Below are 17,621 nucleotides of genomic sequence, written 5' to 3'. Positions count from 1 at the left end.
GACAGTCCACAAGACCCTATACTTGAATCTGGGCACATTCATCCTCCCTATGCCCTGGAGCCTTTGGGCTGATCCAGCTCCTTTATAGCCACAGGACCTTTGTACATGCTACTTACTCTGCCCAAAATCTCTAACCTGAATCTGGCTTCTAATAGATTATCCCCACCTGAAAGAGCTACAGCAAGACTATCACCTGTTCGGAGTCTTCCCTCGCCAATGTAGCAGTCTCTCCGAAGCAATACTCCATCCCCTCAATGTGCCTTTCTTTCACAGCATACACCATAACTAGTGCTCGAATATTCATTCATTTATTTATTTATATTATTTTACACTGTAGTATCTCTGTGATCACTGCTGGATCCTCTGTATTCCGAAACAGGTACAAAACAGACATTACATAAATACATGCTACAAAAATTTCACTGGCTCATGCTGTAACGAGGGGCTCAAATGGGCCTGGTTTCCCACCTTCAGTAGCCCCAGAAAGCTAAAGAGTGGAGGTTTTCCATGCTGAGGCTTGTCCTAGGCCCAGAGGCAGCTTGTAATTTGCTCAAGGCCACTTAGCAGGTCTAGTGCCTGTGGCCTACTCAGGGCTTTGGTCAAGTGGGCAGGGGTGGCTCTGAGAGAGGCCGGGGCTTTGATGTGCTCCTGCAATGCTGAGGCGAGGGCTGTACCTGCTCCGGAGGCACACTCCCATCATCCACCGCGCCGGGGCCTACGTTCACATAAGCTGCTGTCAGCTGCACGTAGTGGTCCCCAAGCAGTGAGGCCACTACCTGCTTTACTTCCAGCACTAGGGCTCTGAAGGTGGGTCGTGCCGCTGGGTCAGCCTCCCAGCATCGAAGCATCACGTGATACCTGTAAGAAGATGGAGGTCAGGTAGAGGGTGTACTCCTACCCAGGGGTTCTGGGCAGCCCCATCCCTGTTGAATGAAACAGACACTGGGATACCTGGCAGAGGTTCAGTTGCCTTAGCAGTAGTGAGTTTTTGTTGAGTCTGCCCGGGGCCTTAGCTATGTGATTTCGGGTATGTTCTTTGACTTTTCTATGCCTAGATGGCCTCTTCACAGCTCTAGGTTCACGGGGTAAACTTGTGAAACCCTCAGCACATGGCTAAGAGGCTTAGGAGCTAATAGGATCATCACACCTCTTCCAGATAGGATATAAAATGAAGATTAAACCCTGCATAGTCAGTCACAGTGGCATGCACCTTCAATTCAAGCACTTGGGAAGTGGAGGGAGGAAGATCAGGAGTTCAAGATCAGCTTTAGTTACATAAAGAGTTTGAGACTAGCCTGGTCTACACAGTGAGTTCTAGGATAGCCAGAGCTACATAGTGGTACCCAGTCTCAAAAACAAACCAACTAACACATAGTGAGCGCAGTGAAACATGCCTTTAATCCCAGGGCTTAGAAGGCTGAAGCAGGAGAATTAGCCTGCATTCAAGGCTAGCCTGGGCTACTACAGAGACCCAGTCTTTAAAAAACGAAACAAAAACATCAAACAATCTCAGCACAAAACAGTCCTGGGAGAGTTTAAATGGGGACTGAAAGAGAAGCCTGTGAACAGTCCCTACAGTGGTTCTGGAGCTGAGGCTCTGAAGCAGTAGGCTGGCCTGCTGCATCTGAGAGCATGCCTTGTTGTCATAGGGATGGCATGCTGCCTGGACTTAGAGTCTAAGTGTCTGTGCGCAGTATCTTATACATGTCTCCCACTCTCTGAGGGGAGTGTTATAAAACCCACTTTACAGTTGGGCAAAACGGAGCCCAGGAGTGCACTCTGCAGTGTGCCACCCGGATCTCCTCCATTTTCTCAGTGGCTGTGACTGTTGCAGATGGGAGGCTCTTAGCTTCAGCCTTCTTTAGGCAGTCAGGAACATATCTTGCCCAATCTCACATCTGCTCACTAGGTATAGCCTGTGACCAGTGACTGATTAATGCCTGGGATAGAGACCTAGCCCCTTGGTCTCTGCAGGGCCAGCCCAACTCCAACAGTCCTATATAGAATGAGTTCCACCCCTCCCATGCATCACAACTGCCCTCTTCCTCTGACAAGCCCTGTTTCTCCCCCACCCCAACCCCCCCAACCCCCAAACCTACCACTGAAGCCCTACCATGTAGAAATCCCCACCCTAATCTGTTCAGAGAGCCTGTCTTAGATGTAGGCAGGCAGTGAAGTTAATTTCCATAATTCAAACTATATATATTAGTAAAACAGATGATAGAAAGGTCAAGGCCAAGATGGGGAGAGCTGTAAGGAAGAGCTACTCGTTCCCTTTCTGGAGCACATCCTGGGACAGGAGTCATCAGCCGCTCTACCTGTGACCTGGTTCTCCCTGTTCTAAGCATGCAGACTTGAGCACAGCTGGGGTATGCCGGCTGATTAGGGAGTCAAACCTACCCCACGGGCACGGATGACACGGCTGCTGCCGTCCCTTGGGAATGAGGAGTCTGAACTACGTGCAGTGAAAAAAAAAAGACCTTGATGGGGAGACGCAGAGGGGCTGGTGTGGGAGCTGGCAGAACATTTCTTTGAGGTTAAGTGAGTGGCAGAGATGGAAAACAGCCCCTCTCCCTTTGCAGGAGTCGAGTGGGAAAAAGCGATCTGGGAAACCAAACCACTGGCCTCAACCCAGACTGAGTTGGAATGCTGTTACCATGGCAACCGTGAGGTCCTCTCAGAGCCTTTCCTTGCATGGAGGGGGGCGGGGGGGGGACCAGTACACAGATGAGTAAACTGAGCCCCAGAGGCGCTCCCTGTCCCAATCAACCAAAGGGTCAGACAGAAAGTTAGGAACTTGGTCCTTTGCCCCCTCCTCCTGTCTGGAGTCCAGCCCTGCCCCACCCTTTTACATACTCACAGTGAATCAGGACAGTACTCAGGCTGAGGCAGGCGGCGGCCCTGAGCCAGGAAGTGAGAGAGGTCGAAGGGATCGATATGGGGGTAGGGTGGGGCACCCCGTGTTAGTAGCTCCCAGAGCAGCACCCCAAATGACCACTGTTGGAGAAAAGTGAGGGGACTGATTCAAATGATCACCCCAAGTTTGGGGGCAGGTGGGTCCCCCAGGACTTCCACTTCTCAGAGTCCTTCACTGGAAAGAAGCGACACTCCCACCCCTCTGCCCAGAGCTCAATCCTCAATAGCACACAAGTTTCTTCCCCTGACTCTCACAACTTCAGAGCTGCAAGCCCTGGGTTACTCATACGGAACCAATAAATTCACAAACTTTGTTTGTCCTGGCCGGCATCAGATTCTATTTCACATTTGTCCAAGACAGATGAGGTATGGGGGTTGCCTAACTTGGGGAGTCTCTATGCTTGGATCATGCAGAAAAGCAAGGCAACATCCTGTAAGGCATTACGGGGGTCAAGCAGTTCTGGAGCAGAGGGCACCTTACCACATCGGACTTGGTGGTGAACCTGTAGGTCTGCAGGCTCTCCAGTGCCATCCACTTGACTGGCAGGCGAGCATGGCGATGCTGGCGAACACTGTAGTATTCCTTGTCTAGGACGCCCCGTGCCAGACCAAAGTCCGCCACCTTGACTGTGAATGACTCATCCAGCCTGAGGAGAGGGAATCACAGGTTGAACTGGAACCCAGCTGGGGCTGTAGCTCACTGGCTGGGTACCTGCTTAAGAACTGACTTCCCACCATGTCTTGCCCCGATCTGACCCAAGCCCTTCGAAGGCCTTAAGAACCACAGTGTCTAACCCTATACCAGAAAGACTGAAAGTGCCTAAGGCCGCAGAGCAAAGGCTGGGTCCTCCCCTTGAGGTAGCCTTTAGGAGCTGCAGATCCTCGAGTAACCTGCCCTCTTGCTTCACCTCAGTTACTTGAGCCACTCACATGCAGTTCCTAGCAGCCAGGTCTCTGTGCACAAACTTCTGCTCTGCCAGATACTCCATACCACAGGCTACTTGCAGGCCAAAGCTGACAAGGTCCTTCACAGTGGGGTTCTGGGGGCACAAGGAGACTGGTGAGTGTAGGCAGAGGTGGGTGCTGGCTGACACCTCCCACCCTGGACAATGATCACTGACCCTCTGAGGGGAGCGAATGAAACGAAGCAGGTCTCCGTGGCGCATATAGGGCAACAGCACCCGGGGAAGCCCCTCCGGGGGCAGCATGATACCGATGAGAGCCAGGATGTTTGGGTGATGTAGGCCACGCATGAGCAGCCCCTCCCGCAGGAAAGCCTCCACCTCCTGCACCTCCGTAATGCCTGCAGAGTAGCATAGGTCAGGCCAAGGGCAAGAAGGTCCTTTACAAGGGTCAGATGGAAACAGTGCGGGGAGGAGAAGGTTCCACGCAAGGCTCACTTTATTAAGTGGCAGCATAGCAGAAACAGAGGACCTGCAGCCTGAGGTCACCCTTCTACCCGCCCTTCCTATGCCTCACTTACGACTCAGAGACTTGATGGCACAGTGGGTCTGATTCTGTGCTCCGTCTATATATTCTCCATGGTAGACAACACCAAAGTGGCCTAGAAAGAGCAAGAGGGTAAAGAAGGACTCGGTGCCCAGACTCACAGTGTGCCCTTTATAACTAGCAACCTCAGAACCCCCAAATTGGCCAATGTGACCTTAAAAGCAAGCGGCAGCCCAATGGTGGGGCCCTTTACAGTCCTCCCGCGCCCACACAGCCACACCAGAAGCCACCAAAGAGCAAATTCTCCAAAACCTCGTTCCAAAGATGACCACATCTCAGAAGTTTGGCAGCCTCAAGGTCACATAAGTTAGTGTGCGGGTCGAAGTGGGGACTGCTCCAGCTGTCTCGATCGAGTACACAGCAATACCCCTGCCCCACCTCCCAATCCATCCCCCACACCTTTGCCAATGACTTGGTCAGTATGGATGACCACTTGTTCATGGGGAATCAGTACATCCTTGACCTCGGCTAGGAGCGTCCTGTCCAGATCCTGGAGCCGGATAGACTCTGTCCGCAGCAGTGGGACACTTGTCCCATCCCTACTCTCTGACAATTCTTCATGGTTCAGAGCCCCGGAAGCAGTATCATTGATGTCAGAGAGTGTTGTTGGGGAGAGGGAGTGAGCACCTGTGGGGAAAGGCAAGCTCTGACTCCTGCTGCCTCCCCCATCTCGCCAAGGACACTTCTGTAGTCAGAGCCACAGCGGAATATAGACAGGGGCATGGCTCTGGGGGACGGATCCAGGGATGCCGGGTCATCCAGATTGGGAGCAAGGACTGTGGAAAGACAGCCTATGGTGCTGCGCCTTGCCAAGCTCCCGGGGACCAAGTGGGAGACGCCCCCACCCCCAGTCTGGAGATTGAAGATGCTGCTGTTCTGGGGGGAGTCTACTGTTAGGCTTAGTCTAGATGAATGTAAGGATCTCACCTAGCTGCTTTGTCCGTCTTCGGGAGTTAAAGATCAGGGCAACGGCCAGCACAGCCACAAGCAGGATCAAGACCAGAAGAGCAATAAGGAGTATTCTCTGTGAAGCCCTGCCTGGGCCTGAGCGAACCACTCGGCTCAGGATGTGACACCCACCGTCTACACAGACCTGAAAGCAGATGGCAGTTTAAACCCAGACTGCAGACCCTCAGCTCATGGTTTCCTGAGAGGGCCAGCTGTGTCACCTACCTGCAATGGGACACCATCCTTGCCAAGTTGCAGGGAAGGGGGCAGGGGGCAGATCACCACATCCCCCCGGAGCTCATGTTGGCAGACCTCACCACCCACGGTCATGTTCACAGTCACACAGTCTGCCACAGCGCCCAGCCCGACATACTGCCGAGACAGACAGAAGGATCAGCCAGAGTCTGGGCTCTGCCTCATCTCCCGCTGTCCCTCCCCTAACCTTTAAACCCACCTCAACCTTAACTGAATGCTCTTCAGGTTTCAACTCAACCAGGCCAGCTCTGAGTGGACTGGGTCGGGGCAGGAAGCGAAAACCAGGCAGCGTGAAGCCAGCTGCTCCATCACCCCAGACACTCAGATTCCCTGTTGCCCACCCCTGAGGGTTTCGGACCACATATTCAGGCAGGCGACACCGACGCTGCTGTTGTTCCACAAACTGCCCCGCACACTGCTGAGACCCATGGGAAAGTAGTTAGGCAAATGGCCAACCCCTGGCTGCTCCAGTCTCCTCAGCCCAGGTGAAGTTGGACATCAGGGGACTGCTCCAGCTTTCCTCCCTCCTGGTCGTCCCCGGCTCTGCTCACCCTGCTCTCCACTGTACTTTGTCCATCATGGAATGATAGCATGAGGTACCATGCTGAAGTCAGATGCTGGCCATCGATCATGACGTGGGAGCCACTGTGAGAAGGGGTAGGGTGGTGGGTTTAAGGGACTCAGGGAGCTGGCGCTCTCATGTCCTGTAGGCCAAAGTATTCAGAGAGGTGGAACTTGCCTGTAGCCACACTTGGGACTGATGTCCAACACAATAGGGTCTTCCTTGTAGTGAAAGGTCCAGGAGCCAGGCACCTCAGCACCCCCTATCTGCAGATGAAGGGGGACCCTGGCCGTGCCAGCTCCAGGAGGCGTGACACATAAGATCTGCTCCTCACTGACCCTGCAGGAAGGAGGGATTGGGCACAGGGACACCTTCTTAAGATGAGCAGGGTTACCTCCTCCAGAGCTCACTAATCCTTTCCACTTCCTGTGCTGGCTGTCTTTTCCATCCATCTACACTCCACGGACTGGAGATAGGAGGCTCCCAGTAAGACCTTCAAGAAGGCAGAGAGGTAACAAGCTCCTATATCCTTGGCCGGAGACAGTGGCCTCTGTGGTGGGCTCTCTTGTCTCTGGGCTGGAGAGGACAGCAGATCTCTCCTGGTATTGATCCCTACTTTGACCATACAACTGACTCTCTTCTCTCCATATTGGCAGAAACTAGGTACCCACCTGGTGAGGCTCCCTGGGTGGGAAAGAGTCTCACGAGGAAGGGGCTGCTTGGTTGTCTCCGTTGGGGGACAGGGAAGATAGGGACTGTGTTGTACCTGAGACTTGAGGTGACCTCAGGCAGCAGCCAGGAGAGCCACCTCAGGACGCAGATACCACTTGGAGTCTCCCAAAGATAGGGTCCTGTGGCTTCCCATAAGTTTACCTGATAACACTTACTGTTCCAGCCGGCACTGGGTTCCATTGACCAGCACGGCTCGGCTGGTGCCGACAGACAGGCTCTGGCCTTCAAGGGTGAGATAAGTACCCCCAGCCCGCGGGCCAAAGTCGGGTTTTATTGATGTCAGCACTGGCTCCTGAGAGGATGTGGAAGTGGCTCAGCTGAAACAAACCATTCATTCCAAGCCCACCCTTCTTGTACCACCCATGGTCCAAGGGCAAAGACCGGGCCCTGTGGCCTCACCACGAAAGAGAAGCCTTCCTGTACAAAGACGCCTTCCACTCGGAAGTGCTTGCCCGCTGGCATGTCGGTGATGATGAGGCTGATGTTTGTAGTCCCCACTGCTTGGGTGACCAGGGGCTCCAGCTCACATTCAAGTTCCTGTATGAATTCCTTGAGGGACCCTGGCCTGGAAGACCAGGAAGGGCACCGCGTTGGGAATCATGTAGGGCTGGCTACGCCTCTGCCGTAAGTCACGAGGCTTCTCTGAACCTCAGAGGAGCGTCTCCACCCATGCCCTCTCCTGAAGGCAGGAAGGATCGAGTAGGACAGGATCAAGTGGGCTAACCTTGTCTAGTCCACAGCTAAACAGACAAGCAAGTAGAGTACACACAGGCTCAAAAAGGGACAGGGACATTTCAGGCACAAGAAGCCAGAGCCATTACAGCTTGTCCCATATCCTTCACATAAGTGGGTCTCACAAATGAGGGGCTGCTTGGTCAATCTCATCGGGGATAGGGAAGGCAGGGATCATGTTATACCTAGGGCTTGAAGAGTCCTTAGGCAGCAGTCGGCAGGGACTTTGGCCCACGGTGATCTGGTGTGTTCCTTCAGGTACGACATCATCGGGTCGCAGGTAGAAGTTGGAGCCACATAAGGTGAGCCTCGTAGTGCCCCTTAGAGGCCCGCTGTGAGGATAGAACTGAAAGGGAGAGAAGAGCCCCAGAGTTTTGTGTGAGATTGCACTCTCTCGGCCCCACCTGCCTTCCCAAGAGTCCCGTGTCATATGCCTTGTGCATCTCACACTCTGGCCATTCTGAGTCACCTGCTAGTCCTTATCAGACTTTTCCTATCACCCGAGTTTCCCATGTGTCATCCCCTCTGACAAGGATTCCCCGAGGAAGATCATGGTCAGGACTTTTTGACACTCACACCCCCCAGCCCCCACCGCAACCTGCTTGTCCCTCCCCAACCCCCGTGCCCCGCTTGCCCCATGGTTACTGTGCCCTGCTTGCCCCATGGTTACTGTGCCCTGATTGATGGGTAGGCTGTACCTCACTGATCTCAGGCGGACAGTGGTTCTGTTGCCAGGAGCCAGGACACTCCTTCTGCCGGTCACACCGGTCCCCACACCAGCCACATCCCATGAAGCGCTGTGCTCTCAGGCAACGCCAACAGGTGAGAAAATGACGACAGCCAGGGCCCTGGATGGGCACCTTGAAGACCTTAGGGTGACAAACGGGTAGATCAGGAATGGCTAAAGGTGGGAACTGTTGGTCCTCCTGGTTCCTTTGTAGATTGGAGAGGTAAGGTCTTCCTACCAATGCCTCTCTGGGCTCCCATTACCCCGAACCCTAAGTTCTGAGCCCGCACACCTCACCTGGTCCCCAGAAGCAAAGAGTAGGTCATTCCCGAGGCGGCTGACATCCCGATGAACAGGCTGTCCACTGCTGCCCAGGGAGAAGTTGGACACATACAGCAGGTAGTTGAGTGACCTGGCTATCTCCACCTGTGACAGGTCAGCTATGAGAAAAAAAATAGCAGGGGCAGGGGACAGGAATGCGGGACCAGATGGCTGTGGGGTAAAGGACCTACCTGTAGGACACGCCCATCCACAGTGCCCATGTGGGCCACTGTAACATTGCCAAGGCGTGTCACATGCAGTGCGGTGACCTTCACTGATCCTAACAGTCCATTGAAGAGGTCCACACGGGTGAAGCTAGCGTGGACCATCAAAGGGAAGTAGTGGCAACGGGAGCTGGGGCCGGAGGCCTCTCCACCAGGCTGGGGCAAAGGCAAAGGCAAGGAGGAGAGTCGGGGCCAGGCCTGGGCATTGACTCTTGGGGGCTTTTGTTAGTCTATCAGCAATCCCAAACTGTGACCCCCACCGTGCTTGACTAGAGGAGGCCTAGAGCCTGCCCCTCGTCTGCTACCACCATGCCCAGAGGCTCCTGGAGACAGCAAGGGCAGGGAAGAAAGGAGGCCCAGTCTAGAAAGCCAGATCCCTTACTTCAATGCCTTGCCTTGCTCTGTCCAGTCTGGTGACCTGTTATAAAATCTCCTAGACCCAACCCACTCACACATCCATTCATTTATCCAAGGCCTCACGAACCCTTCAGGATCCAGGGTACTCTCCCAGCTCCTGCTGGCTCCACTCTGCCTCTGTGCGTGCATCTTAGCCAATGTCCCTCCCGAATTTCAGTTTCCCTACTTGTGTAGAGGACTGAATCCTGAGGTTAGGTGGCTTCCCAAAGTTGGCAACATGGTTCCTTTCCGTGGGACTCCATAAGTCCTACAGTTACCTACACCTCCCTCAGGTACAAAAATTAAAAAAAAAAAAATGCAAGGCCCTCTAACCTTGAGCGGGGAGGGGGGGCGGCGGGCTAAGCCTCAGAAGTTTGCAGGACACAAACCTCTCCCTGGCTTTTAGGCAGGAGTGTTGGGGGCTGTAAGTTCTTAGGACAGAACCATGAATGGTCCTAGGACAGCAGGAAGCCAGTGTGGGGCTGGGTTAGAGGAGCAAGAAGGGTCAGGAGAGGCCTAGGTGTTCAGAACCTCCTTCAGGTCGCACAGGTTTAACCCATTCCTGGGCCTTAGTGATAAGCAGAAGCTGGCATGGGGAGGGGCAAGAGGAAGCAGTGTTGGGTCTAGACACCCCACCCAATCTGGGTCTATATCCTGCTTGGGTGTGGACTGGAACCTTGTCCTAACTTGAGAAGGAAAGGAGCCTGGCCCTAGCCGGAAGCTTGCCAACTGTTTTCACCGTGACTCAGGCACAGGTGGGGCTGTGGCGTTAAGGAGGTAGCGGCTCAGGTAAGCACACGCTGTCTTAGATCTGGGCCCTAGGATTGACAAAGGTGCCTATCCCTGAAAACACTCGCCTTCAGTGTCCCCTTCCTCATACAGGCTCCACACTCAATCTGAATCCACGTAGCCAGGCACTAGTCTTTAGGATCAACCATTCTGAGTACACACAGTGGCTGGTACTAACACGGCGTCATACTTGAACTCATTGGATAAACACTGATTTACATATCTTCGGAGACCTGGCATACCTCCATGCCTAGAGCGTATAGGCAGGGCCTAAGATTAGTTCTCCAGGTGCCTGGCACGATGCAGTCCTGATCCACTCGGCACTAGTTAAGCTGGGAGAGGTTCTGACTTCCTGTCTAGGTTCAGACCAAACATTCTTGCTCATAGGACTTCTCAACCTAAATATACTCAGCTGAGGGACACGGGCTAAAGATGTCCCCCACTCACACACACACATACACACACACACACACCAAGGCTGGGGGTGTTGCCCAGCAGGAGAACATTTATATGTCTAAGGCCATGAGTTTAATCTCTCAAAATGAAAACAAAACAAAACAAAACAAAACAAAAAATAAGCACCAGGCCTGGTAGTGTATGCCTGTAATACCAGCATTTGAGAGATGGAAGCAGGGAAATATTGAATTCAAGGCCAACCTGAACTACACAATGTTCTCAAGGCTAGCTTTGGCTATATAGCAAATCCTGTCTCAAAAACCAACAACCAACAACAACAAAAGGCTGATGATATAACCTGTGGTAGAGGCTTAGTATGTGTGAGGTCCTGGGTTTGGTCTTCAGATTCTGAAGAAAAATGACTTTTGACTGCAACACCAGCTGTAAATTTCACACCTCCACTAACAGAAGCTACAAACGAGCCAGTCAAGAGTATCACAACCATGGCCAGGCCTGCAGCACAGGCCCAAGAACACCCCCCACCCCCTCCAGAGGGTGAAGCAGGAGGATTACAAGTTTAAGAATGGATTGGGTTTAGAGAATGAGTCCAAGGCCAGCCTGGGCAACTTTAGTGAGACTGTTTCAAAATTAAAATTATCAAGGGAGAGGAGAGGGGCTGGGGATATGCCTCGGTGGTGGTAGAGCATTTGACTAGCAGGTGGGAGGCCCCAGATTCAACCCCCAGTTCCTAGTATGGCCAATAGGGGTGTTGGGAGTAGGAGGCAAACAAAAAATTGTCACAACAGAGCAAGGGCCCTGGGTGGCCAGAGCCTCCAAGAATGTGACTGTGAGCTGGATTGATGGCTCATCCAATGCTCCATTCAATGTCTCCCACTAACCTCTCAAAAGTCCTAGCCCCTCAGTAGCGTTTTAAAGACATTCTGTTTCCTGTTCCTTCTGTTCTTCCCTAATGTGCTATAACACCAGCTGTGAGACCTCCTACCTGGGGCAGGGCCTTGGCTACAGTGACAAAATGTCCAGGGTGGACCAATCGAAACCACCCCCTCCCACGCCTTTATTCATCCTTCCTCAATTGCTTATCGTTGCTTGCATAAGACTAGGGTGAGGCTTCCCAGAACTTTCTAGAGCGGAGCTAAAACTGCCTTTCCACTATGTCCCAGATTTTTCCCATAACGACCGTGTGGAGAATGGGTTGGTAAATCACAGATCATACAGGCTCTCCAAAAAACTCCCAGACTTCCAGGGTTCCCTGGAACCTGACAGAGTGGGGGTGGGGTGGGGCGGGGAGGAGTTCTCTGGCAGTCCTGCCAACCACCCCTCTTTGAAAAGCAGAGCAAAACAGTGCTTTCATAGGAAAGTAAAACTGTGTTGGCAAGCCTCTGTTGTTGTGAGGATCCGCCCCCTGAATTTTTGCCTCTGTCTATATTTTTCTCGGTGTCCCTGAGGGTCTAGGAACAGGACAGGTTGGAGGGAAATTTGGAAGTTGTGCTGGCAGGGGTAACTATGATGTAAGCCCCTCCTCACACAACCCTGGAAGCTATCTTAAAGAATCAGATGGCAGGAAGGATGACAGCCTCGTGCTGAGTGACCTTCTGGGACACGGCTGATAATTTGTGTGTCTTAGCCCACTGCCTTTTCCCACCCAGGCCCTTTCAGAGATCGCAAGGAAATAGCCCGTATTCAGCTCCACAGGGTACTCACAGGTCAGGGGCCCGCTCTTTCTGCTCACCGGATTAGGACAAAAACTGGGCGTCTGGAAGAAGTCAAGGCCTCTCGACAACGGGGAAGAAGAATTTGAAGAGTGACAGCAATATCCGACACCCTCTTCAATCAGGACGTTCAGGTGGTAAATGGGGAAGGCACATACAACAGAGTTGGGACCCATGCCAGAGCCACCATCCTTGATGGTCACAAAGACCCCAAAAAGCACTTCCTGGCCCTCTGAAATGCTCAGTTCCACAGCCAGTTTGGCATCCACTGGAGCAGAGTGGGCTGCCTGAAGCACTGGGTAGGGCTGTGTGCCTTCCGGGGCTCCACGGCGCCGGCGTTTAGGTGCAAAATGACAGTCCAAGACCAGCTCCCGGTAGTCACCAATCTCTGGCTCTACAGCATTGAGCCGGACCAGACGTGTTTGCAAGGCACTGGGAGGGCTTGTGACACTGATGGGCTGGACAGTCAGAAAGTAGACAAAATCCCCCGAGTGGAAGCTGTACACATATTTGATGAGGTAAGAGGCTAAATATTTGGGCAGTACCGACAGCGACGGAAAACCTGGTTGGAATCCAGAAGTATCAGACTTTAGACGACGGATGGACACTGAGCGGGGGCTAAAGCTAGCGGCCAACTCTGGGTCTAGCGAAGATGCCACATAGAAGTAGGAAGCATGCCCCTGCTCCACCACAGTCACACGAGTGCCCAGGGGGCTAGCCACACAGTCCGAGCAGGCCTCGGGCTTGTTATTGTTTGCTGAGAATAGGCAGGCTGGAGCTGCTAAGTGCAATGCCTTCCCCCGAGGCTCCAGCTCATGCAGGAAGCAGCGGCCCTGTAGGGTTGAGCCACAGCTGACCAGGGCTGGCAAACCTGGCTCCATCACTAGCACCAGTGTGTCTGTGTCCTTTGGTGGTCCATGAGGGCCTGGACCACAGCTCGCACAAGTCTGGCAGCCAGGGTTCCCGATAGGGCCAGTGGTCAGGTTCTCTATGAACTGCAGGTCAGGCCCAAGCACGTGCAGGTGATTGCGTGTGGCCACAAACACCGCACTATTTGTACTGTCCTCGTAGGCTGCGGTGGCCTGTACCCGGTCCCCCGCGGAGAAGCTGGGGACCACGTACTTGACACTGAAGTCTCGGGAGGCTGCGTAGGGTATTCGTGGGCACTGCCAGTTCAGGTTGGTGGACGCCGCCGACAGCCGCAAAAGAAGCGTTAGCAGAAGAGAGGATTGAAGCAGCGGCAGAGGCAGCCCCATTGAGCTGGGGCCCCTTGGGAATCCCAGAAGGTCCAGGACTTGATCGAACCAGACTCAGGATCCGAGCTGAGACCAGCTTTACGCAGCGGTACTGAAAGCTCCTGGGCAGCTGCCCCCCTGCCCTGGTCCCTGGCAAACCCAACCTTTCTCTCTGGCTTGTGGTCTGAGCACCTGACTGTGGACCCACGGACACGGCAATGGCACGATCACCTCACCAGGGGCCCCAGCTGCTGCTTCTAGCTGCCGCTGCTACAGCTACTTGGATCAAAGTCGAAGGGAGGTGGGCCCCAGTGGGTGCGGCAGGGCTGGGGGCGGGGCTACGGGCGGAGCCCTGTCGAAGGCCCTGCTTTCTTTCCAGCTCTGTCTGACTCTTTCCAGCTGTGAGAAGGTTTGTTGTTGTGACCTGGGAAGGAGTATTCCTCAACCTAACCCACCTGGTTGAGGTTAGAACGCTGCAGGACAATCTGACTCCTCTCTCCCCATGGCCCTCTTTCATAGGAACACTGTCAGGCACCAGTTCACCATGTGGGGAACGGAGACGGAGACCAGAATGCACTGGACAGAGTAATGCGGGCGGGGGGGGGGGGGGCGCTGCAGAAAGGAATACATGGAACAGACCTTGTGTGGTCAGAGACCATCTTTCCATGTGCCTATTCTGAGAAGTGTCAGAGAAAGGTATGTTGTGCCCTGTCCTGTGTGCCAAGACCCATAAAGGTTAATGGAGTCTGACCCGCCCTGTCCTGTGTGCCAAGACCCATAAAGGTTAATGGAGTCTGACCCGCCCTGGGTGGTAATAGTTAGAGGAGGTCTTCTGTGAAGACCTAGCCCTCTGGCTCGGATCCTGTCATTGTGGCCTCAGCATGAGAAGGCATATATGGGACAGAAGGGAAGAGTGACGGTAGAAAATGCCTCTCCTCTGGTGCCCTGGTATGGGAGAGGTGTGGTCTTTGAATTCCTGGACACCTCTGATCTGCTCCGAGCCTTGCTTTGTGGACCCAGTGGCTCTGGAACACTACTCTGGCGTCTTCTCACCACTAAGGGATGCTAGCCACTTTGCCTTCCATGGGCTCAGACCTCTCTGAACACCTCAGTTGGTTGGAATCCAGAGTCCTCTTTCCAGGATGGGTGAGAGAAGGAAGCCCATTCCGCTTTGCCACCTCTCTTTCCCGGGACTCAGCCGCTGTCTCGTGGTAAGACTCTTTCTCAATACCTCAGGGTAATGGAGCAGGAAGAGGTATTCTTAGCCAGGCAGCTTCCTTAGCTCTTGAGGGCTCCTCACAGGGTGGGCATAGGCAGTTTTGAGTCCCGAGGCAGCAGAGAATAAGAGAGCTGGGGAGGGAGGAACCCAGGCTGGGGAATTCTACCTTTTCTACTCCACGCCCAGGACAAACTTCACTGCCTGCTTCTCCTTTCTAACATGGCCTTAGCTAGTGCTTCATCCCTTCATCCTTTCATAGTTGAGATGGTATTATCCTAGGATGCCTGTTTTGTTTTGTTACATAGAAACAGGGTTTCTCTGGGCAAAGCAGGTTTTTCCTGGCTGTCTTAGAGTTCACTCTGTAGACCAGACTGCCCTCAAACTCAGAGATCCACCTGCTTCAGCCTTTCAGCCTTCCAAGTACTAGGACTAAGTATTGGGCATGTGTGCTACCATGCTACTGTTGTTGTTGCTACTGCTTCTCCTTCTCTTTCTCCTTCAGATTTATTTATTTATTTCATGTATGTGAGTACACTGTTGCTGTCATCAGACACACCAGAAGAGGGCGTCAGATCCCCATTACAGATGGTTGTGAGCCACCATGTGGTTGCTGGGAATTGAACTCAGGACCTATGGAAGATCAGTCAGTGTTCTTTTTTTAAAAAAAAAAAGATTTATTTATTTATTATATGTAAGTACACTGTAGCTGTCTTCAGACACTCCAGAAGAGGGCGCCAGATCTCGTTACAGATGGTTGTGAGCCACCATGTGGTTGCTGGGAATTGAACTCTGGACCTTCGGAAGAGCAGTCGGGTGCTCTTACCCACTGAGCCATCTGACCAGCCCCAGTCAGTGTTCTTAACCACTGAGCCATCTCTCCAGCCCCAGCTTTTTTTTTTTTTAATAGTATTAATTAAAATCATCAAAAAATATGGAACCCTTCACAGATCTGCGAGTCACCCTTACACAAGGGACATGCTAATCTCTGTACTGTATAAAAGAAGGCCTTTTATATCCAGCCTGAGGAAGATGCATCTCATGGGCCACCAAGAGCTTGGGCTTAGTACACACTCCCAACACAGTTTGTGTTCTTCCTCCATCCCCAGGGTAGGACTCCCCAGCTCAGAAATGAATAAATAACACAAAGCAAAACATGGCACCCCTCCAGTATTCCACGGTCAACATGTCTAAAGATAGTCATGCAGAGAAAACTGAAATACTCTCCACACAGCGTCCAGACAGGGGCTCTTGTGAATGTTGTCTTGCCTCCAGAGATTGTGAGACATTTCTGGGCACTGGGGGCAGACTTCACACATTTGGATGCCTTTGCCCAATCCACTTGGAGGTGGGAGCGGCCAAGAGTTGGTTCTCTGCTGCCACCATATGGCCACGATGGTGACTGTACCCCCCAGGACAAAGCTCCACTGGGGTTAGTTTTCTTAACTGTGGCGCCCACAGGAGAATCCCTTTGTTATTTTTCATCTGTGTGTTCTGCAGGACCTTCAAGGTAGGCATGAGGCCCTACACTACCATAAGATAAGCTCACTGGGTTTGGCCTATTGCTAGCTTAGGGCTTAAACTACTCTGGCGTCTTCTCACCACTAAGGGATGCTAGCCACTTTGCCTTCCATGGGCTCAGACCTCTCTGAACACCTCAGAAGGTTAGGACGAGTTTCTTTTTCCAGCCCAGAAATCACATTAGTGGGTTTCTCTCTAACTACAGTATGATTCTCATAACTACACATCAGATTGAAGTCCTAATTGACTTGCCTGCTGTAATTTTATCCAGAGGTTGAAAATCCCTGGACTTGTGGACTCTGCCAGTTTCACTGCAGAGCAGTTATATCAGGTTCCCTTTCCAAATGTGGATGCCTCTGTTAGGAATACCTCCTTTACTTGCCTGTCATCTCATCCCTGAGCCCCCAATAGGTAAACCCTGCCCTTCTAGATGCCTACTGTCCTAGGGACGCATGCTTATCTCTGACCCTCTTTCCTTATTCCTGATCAGAATCAATGCTGAACTACAGAAGCTGAGCTGTGCTAGAGTGGCTACCAGAGCACTTAGGGGCTAACTGCTGATCTGAACATCCAAGGATGTCTGACTTTGCATGCTCCTGGTCCCAAAGGGTTGATCTGAAATCCCTGGTCAAGAGCAAGTTGAAGAAAAGCATCCAATAGCTAGGAGAGAGACCCAGGGCAGGTGTGCAGTGTGTACTTCTGAGGATCTTAAGAGCCCAGGAAGGAGGCTTGCTGCCATGTTAATTCTCACACAATCTAGGCGGAAGCCAGAAACAGCGATTCTGCTGCAAAGCACGCACAGACGCCACAGTGTACCTGAACGTGGCCTGTGCTAATTCATACATGTTCTCTCGTGTGGCCCTACTCTCTGAGACTGCAGGGAGGTGATTCTGACAGCCAGAAGACCACATTCATTGGGCGCTCTGATCTCTAGTTAGGCTTTCTCCTTTTTTAATCAATGCTAGTTAGGTTGTAGCAGGATCAGAACTCCCCAGGAGCAAGTCGGAGGCCTTCCATACTATGCCCTGGGTGGCCCAAAGGTCTTATGGTGGAGTGAATGGAACCAGTCCTTTACTGCTGAGGCTCCTGGAGTGTCCACAGTACTTCATGTAGGACAGGCTGAGGAACAACCTAGCATATCTAGTGACCTTGTACGTTTATTTCTCTCGGCTCCAGAGATCAAGTGGACTTCTCTTGCTGCTTTCTTGGGGTGCTGTGCTGATGAACTGCCTGGCTGAGATACAGGAACGAAGGCAGACAGCTCTTCATGGGAAGGCCTAAGCATGCTTCCCAGAGGCCCGTGGCTATAGGGAGACTAGACTTGGAATCCAATCATACTCAACACTGGGTTGCCTTGCCCAGGGCTCCTACCCAGAAGTTGGCCCAGGTCATTCCTGCTTGTCTTACTCAGC

The 17,621-nt window shown here is 52.7% G+C and overlaps 1 protein-coding gene and 1 pseudogene across 1 annotated transcript; both read right to left on the bottom strand.

The window, feature by feature from the left end:
- Positions 1 to 257: 257 nt before the first annotated feature.
- Positions 258 to 13,727, bottom strand: Mst1r (macrophage stimulating 1 receptor). The gene is made up of 19 exons (XM_021172185.2): positions 12,258 to 13,727; positions 8,894 to 9,082; positions 8,679 to 8,807; positions 8,353 to 8,523; positions 7,840 to 8,000; positions 7,322 to 7,487; positions 7,078 to 7,214; positions 6,368 to 6,529; positions 6,180 to 6,273; positions 5,828 to 6,043; positions 5,599 to 5,745; positions 5,353 to 5,518; positions 4,825 to 5,052; positions 4,400 to 4,480; positions 4,038 to 4,219; positions 3,847 to 3,956; positions 3,398 to 3,563; positions 2,861 to 2,997; positions 258 to 858 (listed from the first exon to the last, which is right to left on the bottom strand). The coding sequence occupies exons 1-19, from the start codon at positions 13,491 to 13,493 to the stop codon at positions 600 to 602; spliced, it is 4,137 nt and encodes a 1,378-aa protein (XP_021027844.1). The 5' UTR covers positions 13,494 to 13,727; the 3' UTR covers positions 258 to 599.
- A 1,889-nt stretch (positions 13,728 to 15,616) lies between these two features.
- On the bottom strand, positions 15,617 to 15,712 carry LOC115031989 (U6 spliceosomal RNA; annotated as a pseudogene).
- Between the last annotated feature and the right edge of the window lie 1,909 nt (positions 15,713 to 17,621).

Source organism: Mus caroli, unplaced genomic scaffold (genome assembly GCF_978045245.1).
Source record: "Mus caroli unplaced genomic scaffold, Mus_caroli_1 scaffold_11, whole genome shotgun sequence".
NCBI classification, from domain to species: Eukaryota; Metazoa; Chordata; class Mammalia; order Rodentia; family Muridae; genus Mus; species Mus caroli.
The sequence above is the reverse complement of the archived record's forward strand: the minus strand, read 5'-3'. Positions and strand labels throughout refer to the sequence as shown.

Bases quoted from the DNA above. Each gene is read 5' to 3' on its own strand.
- Mst1r (XM_021172185.2), bottom strand. From the start codon at position 13,493: ATGGGGCTGCCTCTGCCGCTGCTTCAATCCTCTCTTCTGCTAACGCTT. The intron at 8,524-8,678 runs GTGAGGTGTGCG...TGTCACCCTAAG, and splicing joins TCTTTGCTTCTGGGGACCAG to GTCTTCAAGGTGCCCATCCA. The intron at 6,274-6,367 runs GCAAGTTCCACC...CCCTTCTCACAG, and splicing joins AGTCCCAAGTGTGGCTACAG to TGGCTCCCACGTCATGATCG.